The sequence below is a fragment of the Agelaius tricolor genome, unplaced genomic scaffold, assembly GCF_023055355.1.
Source record: "Agelaius tricolor isolate 1412-34295 unplaced genomic scaffold, bAgeTri1.0.p SCAF_1, whole genome shotgun sequence".
Classification (NCBI taxonomy): domain Eukaryota; kingdom Metazoa; phylum Chordata; class Aves; order Passeriformes; family Icteridae; genus Agelaius; species Agelaius tricolor.
Window position 1 is genome coordinate 92,328,592 of NW_027269261.1, and position 19,744 is coordinate 92,348,335.

A 19,744-nucleotide genomic window follows, 5' to 3' on the forward strand; every position below is an offset into this window, starting at 1 on the left:
TAGCATCCCTCTTTCACAGAAATCTACATCCTGAAGCCCAAGACTGAAAGCTGACAAATTTGATGCATTTCCTTGTATGAGTAAGACAAATGCTGTCACCTGCAGTAAAATCTTGGAGCGGGGTAAACAGTGAGTAAGCCACTTGTGACTTGCTTCTAGGCTTTTACAAACCACTCTCTTCTGTAATGCACTAACCAGCAGTACAGAATAAAATATCATTGGTCTGTTTGTACCACAAGATCAAGGAGAATTCTTGGAGCTCTGCGATCCTGAACTGCTGTCATTCAATAGTGTGACTTTGCTATTATAATACTTTGTGTCTGCAGAACTGCCTCCTTCAAGGGTAGTATTACTGAGGTTATAGAAGTAAACACATTTCAGAAGGTGTTCTGCAAAAAACTTCCATCTTCTATTACCAAGACAACAAAATGCCATGACAACATACATTTTCCATTCAAACTTGGCAAATGGATCACATAATTTTTGTCTCCTGTATCATCCCAGAAAATTGTTCCCCTGGTCTGAAACTGAGGACAACTTGCAGTTTTTATGCCCATACAATAAACAATTTCGTATGCAGGCAAGCACTATGGTTTTCCCAAGCTTGTGACTCTGAGCTAGAGATCTCTTGGATCTTAAATATATGAAGTTTTTGTAATAGAAGGTAAAAAACCCATGAAGATTACATGCCAGGAATTAAAAAAAACCACAAACCAACCAACCAAACAAAACCCGAACTTTTGAATGCTTCTGGTACAGCAGTGTGGATTTCTGTACACACCAGGTGGGTCTCAGTCCCTGATGTGACTCATTGATCTATTTAGACAGATTTGTCCTCTGGAATTTTCCTGTCCTGCAAAGGCAGAATCAGTAGTTCAATTCTGAGCCTTGACTTTCCACTCTTAGCAGCATTTATGCTCTCCATTGCTTGGGATTATGTAGGGGAGAGAAAGAAAGTTTGCCAAGTGGTGACCCTACTGCCCAAGTGAATTGGAGTCCTGTAGACTCACGTAGTTTAGGTGTGCAAGGAGCAGTCACAAAACATCCTGTCTGCTTTTGAGGTAGAATATCTGTCATGACTGAATGACTTCAACAGCTGGAGGAAAATTTCTAGTCTGGAGATAAGGAAGAAATCATTAGCAATGATTCCTCTGAGAGAAAGTAAAAGATGAGTATTTTAATTTCAGATAATGCTTAGTCTAGTAGTTAAACTTGTAAGTTTTTTTTGCTTAGGTCTTCCAGTTTTAAGCCTCAGCCTGACAGTTAGATCTGTGTTTTGTACTTTTTGTCTTGCATGAAGTTGTCTCCATGAGTTTTGCTAGGGCTGTGTCTAGCATCACAGAAGTTTTGGGCATGCAGTTGCAGTGTGCAGTTTCCAGCTGTGTCTCAAAAATAGGTGATAGCTTGTAGAAGGTAATTGCTGGCTGCCAAACTGGAGTCAGTAGGTAACAGGGGATGTAGTGAATCACAGATCCTGAGGGATATAGAGGATAGTGGAAAGCTTGCTGCCCCATTGTTTATGATTTAACTGCTTAACATAATTTCATGCACTCTTCTGTGCAAGTTTACATATTCTTAATGTGAGGTGCAGTTGCTTCAGTAGAAACTAATGTCATTCCTTGTGTTCTTTCTCGCTGTTGAGGAGGTCTTAATGAGTGCCTGAATGCACTCTTCTGCTTCCTGGCTCTGTAGAAGCTCTAGGAGGTGTGCTGGAGCTTGCCAATTAAAACAACCTCTGGGATGACAGAGTCTCTGTTTCTGGTGATGCCTCTTTTTGCTGATGTGACTGGGTTCAGTGTGCTCGGCATGTTACCGGTAGTTGAAGAATTCAATAGTACTTACTTCTCTAACTCAGAGGTAATGAACAGTGACAATTAACTTAAAAACCTGCAAGCAGTAAAGTCACATGATGTTGTGCACCCTACCTTCATCTGGGATAAAGATGGAACAATGTTTGGTCATAGCTCAGGACAGAATTGTTGGAAAACTGTTGTTTTTGGATGAAAGAGTTAGACCACTGTTGCTATCAGCATGTACTAGTATAATCTCAGTTTGGGATTTTTGTTGTTGTTGTTGTTTTGGTTTCTTTTTTTTGATTGTGGAATGTAAGCACTGAACTTCCTGTTTGTCACAACCATGGCCTGCAGCCTGGTGGTCTGAGAACTTGGCCATGCTGCAAACTTTTTATCATACTTGTAGCACCTAACACCTTCCTTTTGTCTCTCCTACAGACTTGATCCAAGCAACTAATGAAACAAATGTGAATATCCCTCAGATGGCTGATACGCTTTTTGAGCGAGCGACGAATAGTAGCTGGGTGGTCGTGTTCAAAGCCTTAGTCACCACACATCATCTAATGGTCCATGGCAATGAGGTAAGTGTGAACAGCTCTCTCAAGGCCATGTTGGCACTGAACACACTCCAAGCCAAAAGTGTTAGTAGTGCAGAGGCATCTTGTCTGAACCAGAAAGGACCTGGGAAAAAAGGGCAAGAATGATTCTTGATGAAGAGAAAACTTACTGTTAGCAGCAGAGTCAGACTGTTTACTGTCTTTCCATTTACAAAACCATAACATAAGACCAAGATGCAGCCTGTACCAGAATGCTGACAATTTATACACTCAGTCTGAAAACAGCTACACAGGATTAAATACTACCTGGGTAGTATTTGACTAAGGTAAAATTTGATGTTTTGGCATGTGTAAACTGCCATCCAAATAGCCTTCTCTGCATGAGGGTTAAAATCTTCCTAGAGCTGTAAATTTAGCTTGATAGCCTTTTAGATGAAGTTATCCTTATCCTTGCTTTTTATTGACCTGTATAGACAGGTATGTCTGCATAAAAAGAGACAGCACATTTAAAGAACTTCAGTATGACTGTGAAACAGTTCCTCCCTGGCTGTATATAAAGTGTTTTCATGCAATGAACTTCTCACAGTGTAAATTCTTACTCCTATTTTTCCATTCCAAGTTTTGGTCAATGTTCTCATCTGATTTCTCTGTTTCAGGCTGTTAGTCCCTGTGTTTGATGAGGGGCTTTGCTTGTTATTAAAACAGGCCCTCAGCTTGGCTGAAACTGAGGGCTTCTGGATTGAGAAGTCTGGGACTAGCCTGGATATGTGCTTTGTAAGCAGATAAATCTTGAGCTCCCTCAAATCCCTTAGAATTTAACATTTTTTATTGCTCCTTTCGCAATATATTTTATGTTTTGCACATAATCTATTTTTTTATATATAGAGTAACATATTTACTAGAGATTCTGACTAAAAGTCATTAATCTGAATGGACAAAACGTTTTGGGGAAGGTGTTGCAGGCTAAGACAAAAACAGTGGTGTCACGTTGTATGCTGAAAGTAGACTTGGTAATCTTGCTGCTAGAAGGTACAAAGCCTTCTAGCCTTTGATAAGAAAAATTACTTTGTGTTTCAGAGATTTATTCAGTACCTGGCATCTAGAAACACATTGTTCAATCTCAGCAATTTTCTGGACAAAAGTGGATCTCATGGTAAGCCAATTTACGTATATAATCTTAACAAGATTTTAAATAAGATACTATTGTTAATTTGCTCCTAAATTCATAAGATATAAATAAGATAAAAATGCACTATTGAAGCCTTTTTATAAGTACTTAATAAATGCAGGAGCACAAATGAACTGCTGAACAACTTCAGGACAATTTTTCTCATTTCCTGCAATATTTTTACTCAAAAGGTGAAACTGTACAAATCCTTTAAGTGCTGGTTGAAATCTGGGCTGGGTCAGCTATCTCCTTAACTCTTATGGGTGTTAAAAGTTGAAATTGATAACTTTTCATTTAGTTTTTTGGATTTTACTCAGTCTTAAATAGTAATTTGGTTGCTTGGGGACACTGCTTTTTAGGCATGATCTATAACTTCTTAATGGTAGGGCTGTTGGCACCAAAAGAACTGGTTGGTTTTGATTTGATCTCAGTAATAAATTTAGAAAGTCTAGGCAGGAATTAAAGACTTTTCCCCTCTGAATATTACAAAGCCTGCTTTTCTACTTTTCCCTCTGGAATTATTAGAGAATTTTCCTGTGCCCCCAATTAGCAGAAGAAAAGCTTGTTTCATGGTAGAAAAGAAAAGAGGAAAAATAGAATTCTTCAGCTGTCAGAGAATGCTTGTAAATTGTATGCAGACTACAGACATGCTACAATAACGGGCAAATTCAAAGCAATGCCACATTATTTCATCTCTTGATGTAGACATGGGACACCAAAAAAACTTTAGCATCTTTTAGATGTGGTAACAGAAGGAACAAAGCTAAACAAATACTGAGTGTGTTCATCTAAGCTAAACACGATATATGTGTATATATATATGCTCAAAGACACTGGTGTTTGGCAACAATTATTTTGTTAAATGCATTCATTTGTGTTCTTCACTACTTTCTTTAAACTTAGATTGCCATTTCATAGATAATGCACAGTGTATCATAGATAATGAGGCATCAGAATTGGTAGCGTTATGTTTGAATTGCCAGGGATACTTAATGATGAAAGATATTAAGGGAAAATATAATCAGGGACTAAATTGAGGGGTGTGGATTGTTAGAAAGGTAGCAAAAATGAGGCTGAATTGAAAAGGAAGATGAGTTGCCTTCTGCACACATTTCTGTGCCTTAGAGGAAAAAACTCTGGAGGATAGATGTAATACTAACTGCTCAGGTGTCACAGGCTTGAAAGTCACTGAAGTTTAAGGCACCTTGTACAGTATTGTGTGCCTTGAGTGTTTCTGGTGTAACAGTTCAAGGAAGGCAGTAATCTCTGGGGATGTCATCATGATTTCTTTGTTCTGGTAAACCAAGTCAGAGGGATTTTGAAAGGTCCATGTAAGAGTCAGAGTGGCTAACATACATGAAACATCAAGAGTGTTTAAGTTGAACTTGAGCTTTGTCCTGGAAGTCATGTACCAAGTTCAAGTTCAGTAAAAACTTCTTGTTAAATTGATATTTTCCCCCTGTTAATAGAAGGGTAACTTTTTGGCCACCAAGTAATGTTACCCCATAACTATGTGGGGGTCTCTAGCAGGTTTCCCCTGGAACCATGCCACTGGTGTATAGTATGATCTGTTGGAAACAGAGGACAGTGGTAGATTGTTTTCGTGTGCCACTACTGATTTTTGTTCAGAAGCTGAAAGATGTCTTGTAATGACTGTTCTGTATGTGAATTTGCACAGTGTAACAGAAACCATGTAATCTTGGGGTCTGTTGGCTGTATCTTATCATTTACTAAAGAATTTCTGACAAGCATGAAAATTAAATAATAAAATGTGAAACTTTTTTTTTTGCAGGTTATGACATGTCCACCTTTATAAGGCGTTATAGTAGATACTTGAATGAAAAAGCATTTTCCTACAGACAAATGGCATTTGACTTTGCAAGAGTGAAGAAAGGGTAAGGAAAGTTTAGATATGTAAATTATTAAGGTTGTCTGACCCATGAAATTCTTAATTTTGGCATTACACTTAGTTTAATTTCTCAGTGACTTTGTTGTTATATGCTTTGTGTAGCTACAATGAAAAACCCTATTTTTAAAGTATTTGTAATTGGTTAAAAATTATCTAAAGAGGAGAGGAAAGACTGGATAGTAAGACAAATATTGAAGACCAAAGTAAGGTGTCTTGTGAAACTGGGAGCACCTAATGCTAAGTTTAAATCTTACCCTAATTAAACTTTGCTGCAGTGAGACTGAGTTTAGGATTTGGAGGAGGAAACACTCTGAAACGACATTTAGGATGTTTCATTACTCTCCAGACACTTTCCCTAAGAGAGATGGCTGATTGCAAACAAATCCTGAAGTGAACACCTGAAGGCATTAGCAGGCAACAGAGCAAGCAGTTATAAACGGAACAGAATAAGCTTGTAAACTGCTGGCTTTATTTCCCACAAGAACTGTGTTAAAAAAAAAAAAAATTACCCAGCACAGAGTCATGTGTTGGTATTTATGAGGATATTTTTCTGGTCTCTGACTCCTCTAACTGGGACTTTAAGAGCTCTAGATGCTCTCTTGAAGCACTGTTGACACAGCAAGTGGCTTAACACCCCGTGAAGGTGCAGCTTGATGGAGGGCATACTAAAGATGCTCCTGCTAATCATGAATTGCATACAGGATCCTTCTGGCAGTTCTGGTGTGTTCTGCAGCTTGGGATTCTGACCTGTTAATGCAGGCATCACTTCCAGGCTGTTCTCTTCTGCTTCTCAAACAGCCAGGAAGTCTAGGGTCTACCACAGCAGCTTTGCTGTGTAGCTGGAAGCCATTCCCTTAGTGGGGACCATACAAGTTCACTCTTGAACATTTGATGTTAAATAAATTTAAGTTTGGGCTGCTGGGGATCCTACTGTTCCTGCCTTGCTCTAAATTCCTGGAAAGGCTTTCTGTGCCTGTTATTTCTGGTGCCTAGAACAAGGTGCTGCCTCAGAATATAGCATAAAACAAGTAAGAATAGTGGTATGCATTTCTAGTCTGCATATATATACACCTGTCTGCAGCCAGAACAGTACAATGCATAATGATGTTTGTGCAGATTTGTCATAATCAGAGATAAAGATGATCATGCTTGATGACTGCTTTAAGACTATGGATGACACTTAAGGAATGCTATGCATCCATGGACATGTCAGCAATGAGCTGTCATTAGTTATTCATAATAAACTTGGTGCACAAAGTATATCAGTTCTCTAGGTACTTCTGTGACAGTATTTCTAGTTAGTCATTTAAGCTCTCAGTGTCATCTTTCCATAATGAGATCAATCTCTTGCATTCATCACTCTAACACAAAACCTTTCCTCATTTGCTGTCAGGAAGGGTGGCTGGGTAAAGGATTTTTCATGCCAGCTCTCATGATGACATGAGAAACAGGAGAATCAGACTGTGGTTTTGAAATGGTTTGAAATGAGGTATAGGTGTTTCAAGCATAAATTTTAGACAACAGATCAGTTTGGTGGAAGGGAAAGAGGAAACAGCATGGATTCTAATCTGTATTCCCTCTTGCAGAGCTGAAGGTGTAATGAGAACAATGGCTCCTGAAAAGCTGCTGAAGAGTATGCCAATATTACAGGAACAAATTGATGCTCTACTTGAATTTGATGTATGTATTGAAGCTGACACAGTATTAACACTGGGCAGTGACTTATAAATGATGCATTATAATGAACACCTTTCACCTTGTAGGTAGTGCTTTACTCATCATCCCTTAGTGAGGGCCAAAAAATCCCCTTTTCAGTGTCCCACTGAGGTATCGTGGCCAAGGATGGCCCTTGCCCATATGCATGAAATGTAAAGATTGCACTTTTGGTTTTGTGGAGAGAGAACTTGGAGTTTCATCTTCTGCACCAGTGAGGGGGAAGAAATGGACAAAGCAGGAGACTGAACACTATTTTCTGTCTCTTGGCAACCAGCTTCTTTTAGGGGGGGAGGAAAAACCCCATTAAAATACCATATGTACATTGTTTGGCTTCCTCAAAATCATCATCTGGTTTTCAGCTGTGGACTAAATTGGCTAATTAGTTTAATCTAGACTATTCATAGAAATAAGTGTGTATAATATATTTATCATGCTATGAATGCTGGTGGGATTGTTTATCTGACCTAAGGATAAAAACAGGAATCAGTTGTTGTAGAAACCACAGTAACATTTCAAAGAGGTTTTTGAAGGAATTAGTTCTTCTCTTGTTGGTGGGCAGCAAGATACATTTTGAGGTGGAAGGAAGAGCCCATTACAGCTCTCAGAGGAAAGGCTTTGAAGTACGTCTCATTGTGCTTTCCATTCCTTAAATGGCATAGGAATTGTGATAGTGCTCTCAGAAGAGCAGATATTTTTACGAAAAGAAAGACCTTTTAATAAATAAGCACATATTTTCTTCCCAAGTTAATGTGAGAAAGGATCTTGACATCATTAGTCCAAATACATTATCTCATAGACGATTAAGGTTTTGTTGAGCTCTGCTGTAAACTGACATCTTTTGTCCATTTCATTAAAACTGTAAACAGCATCTCTGCCTTCCTCTTCCTCATGATAAGTGAAGGAGACAAGACTAAGATGTTTGCTGTTGACATGGATACTCTTCTGCTATAGTGGATTGTTTTGGAGTGGTGGAGAAAGCAATCCTTGATCTGCTAACCAAAATTTTCTTCAGTGTCTTAGCATGAAAACTTCAGTGCTCGATTCTGTCTATAACAGCACCAAATACCTGATGTAAGCCAAAATGTTTGCATTTGACACCTGTTTTGTAAATAACTGATATTTTATTTGTAGGTTCATCCAAATGAACTGACAAATGGTGTCATAAATGCTGCATTCATGCTTCTGTTTAAAGATCTCATCAAACTTTTTGCTTGCTACAATGATGGGGTTATTAACTTACTAGGTAAGTAACCTGGCTTTTATCTCACATACCATACGTGAGTGAAGAATGACTTTTAGATCTGCTGCAGTTTTTTTACTTTCATTAAAGCTACATTTTTCTTGACTCTTCTAGTCTGAAATGAGAGAAAAATTTAAGCTGTACCCTCTTACATTAGTATTTATCTGAAGCTGGATCATCGCATGTCCTTAAAAAAAGATACTTTAAAGACAGTGACCATATCTGTGCTTAAAGAAATGTACAGTGCTGTGTGAGCATGTGTAATATGCCATGCAAAGTTAGAAGCTTTTGCATTTTTAAGATGCCCACATTCTTCTGTTATATATCACAGAATCAATTAGTTTTGAAAAGGCCCCTGAGGCTGTTGAGTCCAGCCTGTGACTGTACACCACGTTATCATCTAGACCATGGCACTAAGTGCCACATCCAGTTTCTCCTTAAACACCTCCAGGGTTGGTGACTCCACCACCTCCCTGGGCAGCCCCTTCCAAAGTCTGGTCACTCTTTCTGTGAAGGAATTCCTCCTAATGTCCAACCTAAGCCTTCCTGGCACAGCTTATGGCTGTGTCTTCTTGCTGGTTGCCTAGGAGAAGATACCAACCCTCACCTGGCTATAACCTCCCTTTAGGTAGCTGTAGAGAGTGATAACATTATGTGATAGCCTTGTATGAAGTTATATACTCCTGAATAACATTTCTGATCTGCCTGAAAGCATGACTGCCAAAGCTGAATCCCCTCCACAATCCTACCTACCATCAGCCTACAAAGTGTAAAGGAGGCTCTGAGCATGTTCAAGCATGTTCTGAAGCTCAGGCAGTCTGGTGTGATCACCAGCATGACACAATGGGTTAGGCATAAAAATTCAGTTGGAATTTCGCTGTCTACTGCTACTTGAAGTGTAAGTTTGGGTTGAAATATGTGGCAGCTGTGTTTAATAATGGACAGAAATGGACTTTAGGGACTACTTAAGTGAAAAAAATACAATTCTTTGGAGTGAAGACAATTTGGAAAGGACATATATTAGTATGTGTTTATGTATCCTTAATTATTTTGAATTTTAAGTTGAGTAGCTGCTTCACCTGCATACTTTTCAGTCTTTAAAAAAGTGACATCACAAACAATGCTATGGCTAGCTGAGGTTCAATTTTATGGCCTATGTAATTCTTCAGCAGCTCAGCAAGCCCAACTTCTAAACTTATACTAGGCAAGAGATGCCACTAGAATAATGTCCAAGTAGTAAATGTAAATGTTAATGTAGTGTCATATTCTTGATACACGATTTTTGTGAAAACAAGACTTGCTGATGTAAGACCTAATGTAAGACATCTTAACTGAAATTTACCACATTATTTCTTTAGAGAAATTTTTTGAAATGAAAAAGGGACAATGTAAAGATGCTCTTGAAATCTACAAACGATTTCTAACTCGAATGACCAGAGTATCAGAGTTTCTTAAAGTTGCAGAGGTAAGTGGCTTTGGGTCTTCTGGAGGCCAGCACTTAAGTATTTTGTGATTATTTTTGTTTGTTTGTTTGTTTGTTAGCACCAACAATTGCACTTGTTAAGCATCTGTCTCAAAGGACCTTGGATCCATTGGATCTGGATCTTGGATCTGCTTCTTCAGGTCTTGTAGTTAAGCCTGCTTAGGACTTGTACATGTCTCTATGGTGCAGCCAAACTCAACTTTCCTGCTAAAATTAAGAGATGACATAACTTCAAATGTTCCAATATTTTTATGAAATGCTGTTGTAAAAGCATACTTCTAGGACAGGGTTGAACATTAGAGAAAGATACAGTAATTGGGAATAGAAGCAGGCAGATTTTTTAAGTCTGTTCTTTTAGTCTTTGCAGCCAGCATTAAGTTAACTGTAATGTGAGATGGTCCCGGTTTTGCTCCTTGTTATCATCCTCTTATGTGGATAATAGGAATATTACATGGTTAATTAACTCCTTTGCTGGATTCTCATTTGTGGTAGTTGGCTCTTTGGCACAGGGTGCACATTTTCCATGTTTCATACTTCATTATAATGGACAGTAGTAATGAGCTGAATAAAAAGTTTGTTTCTTTGCTAATTGACTTATCTATGGAGAAGCCTGATAGACTCCTTAATGGCTTGTAATTTCAGATATGAATATTGAACTTGAGGGAGTAAAGTACTTTAGAGACACATGTCAGCTTTTTGGACAGGGGTTACAGTGACTCTACTTCAAGACTACGAGGTGAAGTGGGGCTTGCTCTTCTTCTGCAAAAGCTGAACTAGCAGTCACTCTGAAGAACCACAGTGTGAAGCAACAGGGCTATTAATAGAAGATTGCAGACTGAGACCTTAATTTGCTCTCCTCTGAGACAACAGTATATGACCAGTGTATTTCAGTATAGAGTATGAGGTCCATGTGTGTGAAATCAAGCTCCATTTTCTTATCCTTTTATTTTAAATGGATATTTAATTTGTGGGGGGGAAAAAAAAGTGCTGCAGGTTGTTGTAGGTAGCTACTGGAAAGATGAACATGTCCTTTCTAACTTTGTGATATTTTTCTAAAGACAGGATGCCTTATAGTTGAAGAGCAGTTCTACTCAAAATTAATGCCTGCTGCAGTGGAATAACGCATTTAGATTTTACCTTTACTCTTTTATCTCCACAGCAAGTTGGAATTGACAAAGGTGATATCCCTGATCTTACACAGGTAAGATTCTCTTGTAGTCTTTTTGCATTTGTGTAATAAATAAAAGTTCTGTAATTAGGAAAGCACACCAGGAATGCAAATGTTGGTGAAGTCCTACCACCTAACATGCTGTAGCTGCTGGTCCATTTTAAGGATTATTTGCAAACTGGCCTGGGTGCGTGGCTTTGTGTTTAATGTGAAGAGGGTATTTACTTAGAGGAGGAGATCCATGATGAAGAGTTCACCTGTGGCAGATTTGATGCCAGTAAAACTGGAACATAAGAGCAACCCAAACTACTTAGCAGTGCACACCCCAGCTGTTCACATAGTTTTTGTTCATGCAGTTTTTGATAGCCTCTTGAAAGCCTGGTTTAAATCAATATCAGAATAGTGTCTCTCTCAGTTAAACACCACTTAAAAATTCTGAAAGTGAGACGTCGTGAGAAGGTGGAGATTGTTAATCTTTGTGGATTTCAGATACAATGGGGCTATAAAGTCAGGCCACCCTTTCAGCAGACAAAAGCAGTGTGTGCAGTATCAGACCTAATCTTGAAATAGCTGATGCAGTGTTTCCCCTAACTCTGTACCTCAGGGGCTCCTTTTTAACACAGTGGAGTCAGTGATGAACTAAGTCCTTAAACCAGGAGAAATCACCTGGAAACCAGTTAATGAAATACACTTTATAAATTTCTGTGGCACTTCTATCTGCTTCTGCTTGTGTTGCACCAGCCTGTGTCATTAGTCAGTGCTGCACTTGCTCAGCAGCACCTTAGTTACTGCTACCTTCCACCCCATGAGCCAGCACTTTAGAATAGAACAGTTCTTTTGGAAGGAAGGGGGTCTCCAATGATCATCTCATCCAGTTTCCTGACCACTTCAGTCTCTGCTCAGGTAGTCCCTCACAGCTGTACTCTCCCAAAGGCAGCTGGGGACTCACTTGCTAAGGCTAGCCTGAGGCATGCTGTATAGCCTATGGATGAGACCTTGACAGAGTATTTCAGAGAGAAATAAATAAAAGGTGAATAATAAAACTGAATTTCAGCTGACAATTGGTACATAATTCTATGTAGATGGTACATCTATATTCCTATAGCAAGCCATGGCAATAGTTGGTAGTGTTCTGCAAGAACTTGTTTATGTTGACACTGCATGTGTACATACACTGTAAAGCTAGACAAGTGGTGCCAATAGTGTAATTTGAGTTGATAGTTTTCATCTTTGGACTTTATTATTTGCCTGCAAAATTTTGGAGGCTGAGAAGGCATCTTAGCAGCTAAAAATCCTGGCTCATTTTTATTTACTGGTATTTCCTGAACTATGGCAGTTTTGCCCCTAGTAGCTAGTGGGGAACCCATATCTAAGGTTCCAGCACAATGCTGATAGGTTATCTAATGTTAAAGCTGTATCTAGAAGAAATTGAGATGTTCAGTGTTGAAAATTCGATACCAGATAGTATTTCCTTTCCAAGTTGTTGCATCTGAGTAGAAATTTTCTGAAGCTTCTTCTCTGAGTTCTGTTTGATAGATAAGTTTTATATTACCTTGCTGTAATATAAAACAGCAAGATAATATAAAAGAAACATTTGACTAATGTACTGGAAAGTTATATAAATATAGCTTTGAATATACTGGAATATAGCTTAATTTAATATATATATTAAATATAGCTTTTGAATATACTGGAAAGCTATCTAAAATGTCTAGACATAACTGGTAACAGTATGCAATCTTTTTCTTTAACATTTCTTTTTAAACATAGCTTTTACTTACATGTTAAAGTCTCACAACTGTATCTTACAATATAGCCTCTTTGAATACGTGAAAGTCTGAATCTCTCTGCATTTTTTAGTTTGTTTTACCTTTTACTTTTTACTTTTTGCTGGAGAATTCTTATAACTAGGTCACTTGTGTTTAACCAATTATTATTATGCCCAAATGAATTAAAAGTTAATAAATATGCCTGTAAAAGCAGCAAGGTCAAGATGTCTCTTCATTGCTTATATATGTAGGATGTATTTAAACTCAATCTGTCATTTAAGATTATTTTGAGCGTTTTAAATTTCTGGATGTGTTAAGTTACTGGGTTTAATGCTGAAATCAATATGCAGGCACTGTGCATTGTACAGCTGTGCATTGGTACTAGCAGGTGCTATGCATCCTGAAAGATTCAGCCAGCCAGCTGGTTTTTCAGTGTAGGAGCAGAGGAATGCCTGTTTCCAAGCATCACAAACCGACTTGTTTGATAATTATGTCTGCCCTGAAATTAAAGATGTTATTTATGAAAAACATCATAGATATTGCTGTCAGGAATTGTGGTTGATCTGAAAGAGACTGGTAAAGAGAATTCCCTGTTTAGAGACTGATGAACTGATGAACTTTTAACCCTGATGAAACATTCAATTATTATATGCTACTGTGTCTCTCAAGGGTTTCTTCCCTGCTTGTTGATCTTCCAGTCTTCTTATCCAGGCTCTATTTTTATACTGGAATAGCTAAGCCCTAGTAGTTGCATTTACAACTACTTTTTCTATCTGCCATTGTAACAGCAAGTGCCTGTGGGTATTGGCTGCTGACCACAAAAAGGTTGCTTAAAATAAACCTTTTTATCAGATCAGGGATGCCTGAAAAAGCCTAGTTTTTTATAGATATCTAAAATAGAAATCTTTCTGCAGTTCAAGCTAGCTGCAGAGTAACCTCTGCCAGGGTACCATTTTGAGAACAGCTATAAGGTTTTGTGATGTTGGGAGTCTTGAGCCAAAGGTAGCTCCTTTTGGGGGCATTGGAAAGGACTTTGTTTTGTTTAGGCTGCAAATGCTTTCTAACCTTCTGGTCATGAAAGGGGCTCTTGAGGGATCGCACTACAAGCAAAACTAAGTGTGACCTTGAATCTTAAAATCAGCTCTGTGGATGCTGTGCTGTTGTCCATGTTTAACACTGATTTAAAGCATGATGAGCAGCACATCCTGGATTTAGGCTTCAGGTGCTGCATAGTGGAGGTAAACATTTTCTCACTGCAAATTTGGATGCAGTAATACATTTTTAAAAACTGGCTTTGCCTGAATACTTCTAGCACGGAAATCCACTATTTCCACACTGATGTAAATAAAGTAACTGCATGAATGGACTTCAGGGAAGTTGGTGCTGGATTTCAAGCTGTGGTTAGATTGCTGCAATACATTGAGGTGTGTATCTTTGTTTTCACTTTCAAGGCTCCCAGCAGTCTCATGGAGACCCTTGAGCAACATCTAAACTCACTGGAAGGAAAAAAACCTGGCAACAAGTAGGTATATATGTTGTACCATGTATCTAGGCATAATGGAGACAGTGTGAGATTACTTGATGTTTAGGTTTGCTTCCCCCAACCTCCTTTTGTCATTTAGCTAGAAAATAAGACAAGGCTTTTCCTTTCCTTTACACAGTCATCTTAATGGCAACCTTTTCTTTGATTAATAGGGGTGGGGGAAACACACAGAACAACTAGACACTTTCCAAAATGAACTAAAATTACATGAGGAAAACTAGAAGAAACTGGGGATTTGTGTGCTGCTAAGGCTTTTATCATCAAAATCTATTTCTTTTCTAATGATTTTGCATCTTCATACGAGATACTTGCCATGGCTAAGTCTAGGAAGGATTAAGCTAAACCTCTGTTTTCTCTTTTACTGCTGCTATCCTTGAAATTTAGTGAAGGGTAAGTACATACCTTTACACATCACTTGCAGGCATGGTTATGTGTATTTTTAAAATATTTTCTTGAACACACAAAAATAGATATTTTCTTTGAGTTGAGCTAAACTGTTCTTTGCTTTTGTATATAGTCATTAAATTATTTTTTTGTCATTTCTGTGATTAGAAGATCTGGAAATCTTCTAGTCTATTCTACAGCTCCTAGGACTTACCCAATTCAAGTAACTTATGGGATGGATGCTAGTTCAATACTGGTGCAGCTTTATCTTCAGCTCCTTTCATCTCTTAGATCAAAGCAGCTCTAAAAATATGTAGCAGTATTTTCATAACTCATAATGAAAGCAAACAAATGCACTGACATGCATTTTAAGTTATGATTAAGGCTCTGTCAGTTACTGTTAGTGTGATTTTTGTGCATGTGGGAGAACTTTCAGCTTGAACTTTCCAACTCACTGTTTTCATACTTTTGAATGTAGTTATTTTCAAGTAATTCTGACTTTCTTTAAAAGAAAGTAGACTTTGAAAATTTGCTGACACATCCTCAGAAGACTTATGTTAGAGAATTGCTTCAGTATTGGTGGTGTTCTGCTGCTGTTGCATGGTTTTCTAATATGGTGACATCTTGCCCCAGTAACTCTTTCCTGCTGGCTCCTGTAGGCCCCAAAGCAAGATATTTGCATGCATCTCTGCATTTCCTCCATTTAGTAGAGCTTATTTAAAAGGCAGAATAATCCTTTGATGCCAGTTAGCTTAAAAGATTTATTTGAGATTTGAAGTAAAATTTGCATTCCTTGTCTAAAGTGGCACATGGAAGTTTAAGAAATGTAGAGGGCATGCAATTGAAGAGATCTTCAGAAAGCTTTCATGCTTAGGTTTTGGTCTTTTTGCAGGAGTTTTGATGACCAGAAATATAGTTTCAAACTGTACTTATCTGAAAACCCCCTTTTTTTTCTAGATCTGGGGCTCCTTCTCCTCTGAGCAAGGTAAATACTGCCAGTTGCTATACTAGATAATTCTTGTTCAGGTGATATGGTTTAGAACATTGTAAGGAGTTAAATTTCCATCTCTTAATCTACTTTTTAGACTTTGCCACCTAATTGACAAAATTAGATCTTTTAATGTCTTTATAAACAGTGGCCCCATAAGAGCATGTCGCTGTTCTGAAGGGCTGCAGTGCTTGTGCCAGTCAGGATGCTAAGGAACTTCACCTGAATGTGATGACTTCTCCTTGTGAAAGCATAAAAGATACACATATTTTTATCTCAACTTCTTTTTTTTTTTGCTTTTTTTTTTTTTGCTTTCATTCCACCTTAGTTCTCATGTCACCAAGAAACTTACTCCAGGGTGTTTCTTCTGCAAATCCTTCACTCCTTCCATAGCTTTTTAGGAGGGAATTCTGACTCTTAAAACCATGTTCATGTGAAAAGCTAGGAAGAAGGAAGAAAGGAAGAAAATTTTCATCCAATATACCTAGTTTCAGAAATGACCTTCAGTAGTGAGACTGCTGACCTTAATTTAAAGCAAGAGCTGCCAGTGAAAATGCCTTGGTTTGAGTGTCAGATAAACCTAATGAGCTTTATGGTGTTAGTAATAGTAGCTCCTGGTATCCCTGGAGCATTGCCAGGTGCCATACCTGTGACTCATAATGGGTGCTGTGGAGAAAAAACTCAATGAAATCTTCTGAATCTAATGCAGGGGGTTCAATGCTTGATTCTAGAGAAAGTTCCTAAATTTCTTTCTGAAAAGCCCTTTACTAAAAAAAGCCACAACAAAACCAAAAGAAAGCAAACCAAAAAACTGCTATTTATGAGAGCAGTTGGTGAGAACTACATGATGGCTCAGAAAGTATTCTTACAGCTTTAACCACCTCTTCCTTGATGCACATGAGGGATTGGGACCATTGTAGTCTCAAACCTTACTGAAGCTTTGAGGAGAGTCCAAAAAGCTTACACCCATCTGCTAGAGTTAGGATGATGGGATGGCAGTAGAAGAACTCAGAAGAAAATCTCTTCAAATTTGCCATTCTTTTTCCTTCTTGGAAGTGGTCAGAATGGCAAACAGTACTAAAATTAGGACTTGTTTTCAGTTGTTAGGTAAGGGATCTCTAGCGTGTGAGATGCTGTACCAAAGCTTACAGTATCTTTTGGAATTAAATTGACACTCTACAAGGTAACTTGAGTCTTCGAGTTCACAGAGGAGTTGCAGTATACTCTCCTGGGTGTCTGTCCTTGCCATACTTGAAGTATCTTTATCCAGAATTGGAGCAGCTAATGAAGCAAAGTCATAGGATGAGCTGTCTTTTGTATCTTTCCAAGGACTTAACCCTGAATGCTATTGATGGCTCTTTAAACTCTCTTCTGAAGGTTTGCAAACACACTTTTAACTAGTTTCCAACCATTTCTCTTCTCTCACCATTTCTGTGGTTACAGTACTGAGGTGCTGTTGTGGACAAACAGCTATTTCATTCCATAGACAAAATGAAGAGTCTGACAGTTACAGAAACAACTCCTTTAGAATAAACCTTGTAGAAACTTTTTTCCTTCTTTGAAGTCACTTTGGGGTTTCTCAGCTCTACTAACATCTGAAAATTTAGTCCAGTCTTCCTTAAATTATTTGAGAAGAGAAAACAGCTCACAATAAAAAGATGTTATGTCCAAATTTAGTTCTTAAAGTATGTGCATCTGTGCATGAGCTGGTTGGGGAGAAATGCTGGTATATTGAATGTATATTTAAAATGTTTCTCCAGTCTTCTCCAGCCACAACTGTTACATCTCCTAGTTCTACTCCAGCAAAAACTATTGATACATCTCCTCCAGTTGATCTTTTTGCAACTTCATCTACAGCTGCTCCAGTCAGGTAAGTTAAAAAGTGTATTTGAGTTACTGAGCTTGATGTAGGTACCAAAGTCAATTGTTTGATATTTAAATGTTCTAGATGAACAAGATCTGGTGTCCTAAATAAATAACTGGCTCGCTTAACCCATAGAAATTCTGCCAATTCTCTTCCACCTAAAGGCAGTTCATTGCCTGGAAATGCAGGGTTCTTCCTTTCTGATGTGGCATGATGAAATATGGAAGTAGAATGATGCTGGTTTCAGTCACAACAGTTATTTTCTCTGTTTTCAGGCACTGCCTGGAATTTTTCATTTTCTGTTTTGGGTATTGTGGTGGGGTTTCTTTTGGTTTGGTTAGTTGGATTTGGGTTGGGGTTTGGTTTTTTTTTTTTTTTTTGTTCGTTTGGTTATTTGGGGTCTTTTTAAAGAATTTTAAGTCTCGTAGATCTGTTGCAATGCCATTATCAGGAAATGGAAGCAAGTTAAGGTTCCCATCCTGGGTTGTAGCAGATTCTTGGGACTCACTACACTAGAGGTGCTTATGGACACTGCTCTAATCATAAAGCCTGAAAAAAAAGTCTATTTCATCCAAACTACAGTTGATTCCTTAATCCAGTCAAGACATTAAAAAAAAAATGATTGAAATGGACAAATTCCTCCAGTATTTAATGTCTCTCTTCCTTTTCTTGGCAGCTCTTCCAAGCCATCCAGTGATCTTTTGGATCTTCAGCCAGATTTTGCCGGTGCTGGGCAGGCAGCTCCAGCACCTGCTCCTGCGGGCGCTGCTGCTGCTGCTGCTGCTGGAGGCACTTCGTGGGGAGGTAGAGAAACCTCACTGTCAGCATCCCTCCTTGCAGTCTCCATCTTCCTGCCTGGCTGAACTGAAATCTGCCTCTTTCTCTGCTAGCACAGGATGTTCCCAACTCACTCCCAGGCTTGTGCTGACCTGACAGTCAGGCATCCCTCTGCAGCACAAGGCTGCTGCTTCTTTCCAGGGATATGCATAAGCTGCTTATAAGGGCCTGACTGCAAAGCTGAGGGGGCCAGGATTATGTGACTAAAAGTGAGCAGGAGGGGGATGGATGAAGGTGAGCAGGTAGGGTAGGCACTTCAAAACAGAAGAACCAGAACTGCTTGCGTGTTTATTGGCAAGGTGGGGGCAGAAACCAGCTCTTCTGTTCATAGGGCAAAGGCCACAGATCAATAGGAGGAGAAACAAAAATAGCTTTTAAAACAAAAATGCGTGTAAAGCAAACAGTGGCAACTTAGTTCTGCTGCAAGTGTGATTACCTCTGACAAGCCTTGATATATTTTAATAAAGTATCTTCTGTGTGTGCTTAGAATACTAATATGGAAATAGAAGTAGAGGGCTAGTTGCTTTCAAAAGGAATAACTAACCAGCTCTCTGAAATCTGACCCTGTTGTTCCAGGCAGCAGTAACAGCTGGTGATCTGGAGGACCACAGTAAATGTAGGCAGTGCTCACTCTTGTTCTGTTAAAACAAGGAATTAGGCCAGTAAATGTGATTTAATTTATACAGTTGTAAACCAATTGTGGTGTAATCTTAAGGGATCCTGTGTGGCAGCTTAATGAACTCACCAGCCTGCTCCCAGCAGGAATGCAACACTGAGTCATGCTGACTCTGCTGTCAGTGCTCATACTGCCACTGGTGCCTTCTGTAGTCTCTATTTCTGTTCTTAGTTGTAGTTCATTAAAGATGACATTGTACTTCAGCCACTTCATTAAGAGAGGATTGCTAGGGCTGTCATGTAGACACTGTATTGCATATTCCAGTTTAATCTGTTGAATTAATTTCTTTTTTTTATCCTTGCAAATGTCAATTTTATTAACAGTAAGATAATCTTATCCAGACAGCAAGACCAGAGAGTCGTCTATTCTAGGATGCCTGGGACTAATTATTCTGCAGTATTTTGATTGTGTCCTATTTGTCTTACTTTGTCATTGCCAAGCCCTGAAATACAAGCTTTGACATGTTTCAAAGAGCTAATTTTTTAAACAGTTGCTCATTCCTGCAATAATAGAAATAAAAATAAATAGCCAGAAATATTGTAAAGTATTGATTTGCGTAGAAATTGAAAGTTGATTTGGTTTAATTTTTTCTTTTTGGGCAGAACACCCATAGTTTGAAACTTAGGTGTTGTTATTCTTCTGAATTAAA

The 19,744-nt window shown here is 38.5% G+C and overlaps 1 protein-coding gene across 2 annotated transcripts in view; it reads left to right on the forward strand.

The window, feature by feature from the left end:
• SNAP91 (synaptosome associated protein 91) overlaps nucleotides 1-19,744 on the forward strand; it is a 63,524-nt gene that overhangs the window by 16,981 nt on the left and 26,799 nt on the right. Inside the window, exons 3-14 of one of the 2 annotated variants that reach the window (XM_071443787.1) lie at nucleotides 2,232-2,374; nucleotides 3,428-3,503; nucleotides 5,311-5,413; nucleotides 7,014-7,107; nucleotides 8,275-8,386; nucleotides 9,742-9,848; nucleotides 11,026-11,067; nucleotides 14,255-14,325; nucleotides 14,731-14,736; nucleotides 15,688-15,715; nucleotides 17,479-17,588; nucleotides 18,259-18,386. In XM_071443787.1, the coding sequence (XP_071299888.1) occupies nucleotides 2,232-2,374; nucleotides 3,428-3,503; nucleotides 5,311-5,413; nucleotides 7,014-7,107; nucleotides 8,275-8,386; nucleotides 9,742-9,848; nucleotides 11,026-11,067; nucleotides 14,255-14,325; nucleotides 14,731-14,736; nucleotides 15,688-15,715; nucleotides 17,479-17,588; nucleotides 18,259-18,386 (1,020 nt within the window). Of the gene's footprint in view, nucleotides 1-2,231; nucleotides 2,375-3,427; nucleotides 3,504-5,310; nucleotides 5,414-7,013; nucleotides 7,108-8,274; nucleotides 8,387-9,741; nucleotides 9,849-11,025; nucleotides 11,068-14,254; nucleotides 14,380-14,730; nucleotides 14,737-15,687; nucleotides 15,716-17,478; nucleotides 17,589-18,258; nucleotides 18,387-19,744 lie in introns of those variants that run through there. The other variant, XM_071443779.1, reaches the window with a different exon arrangement.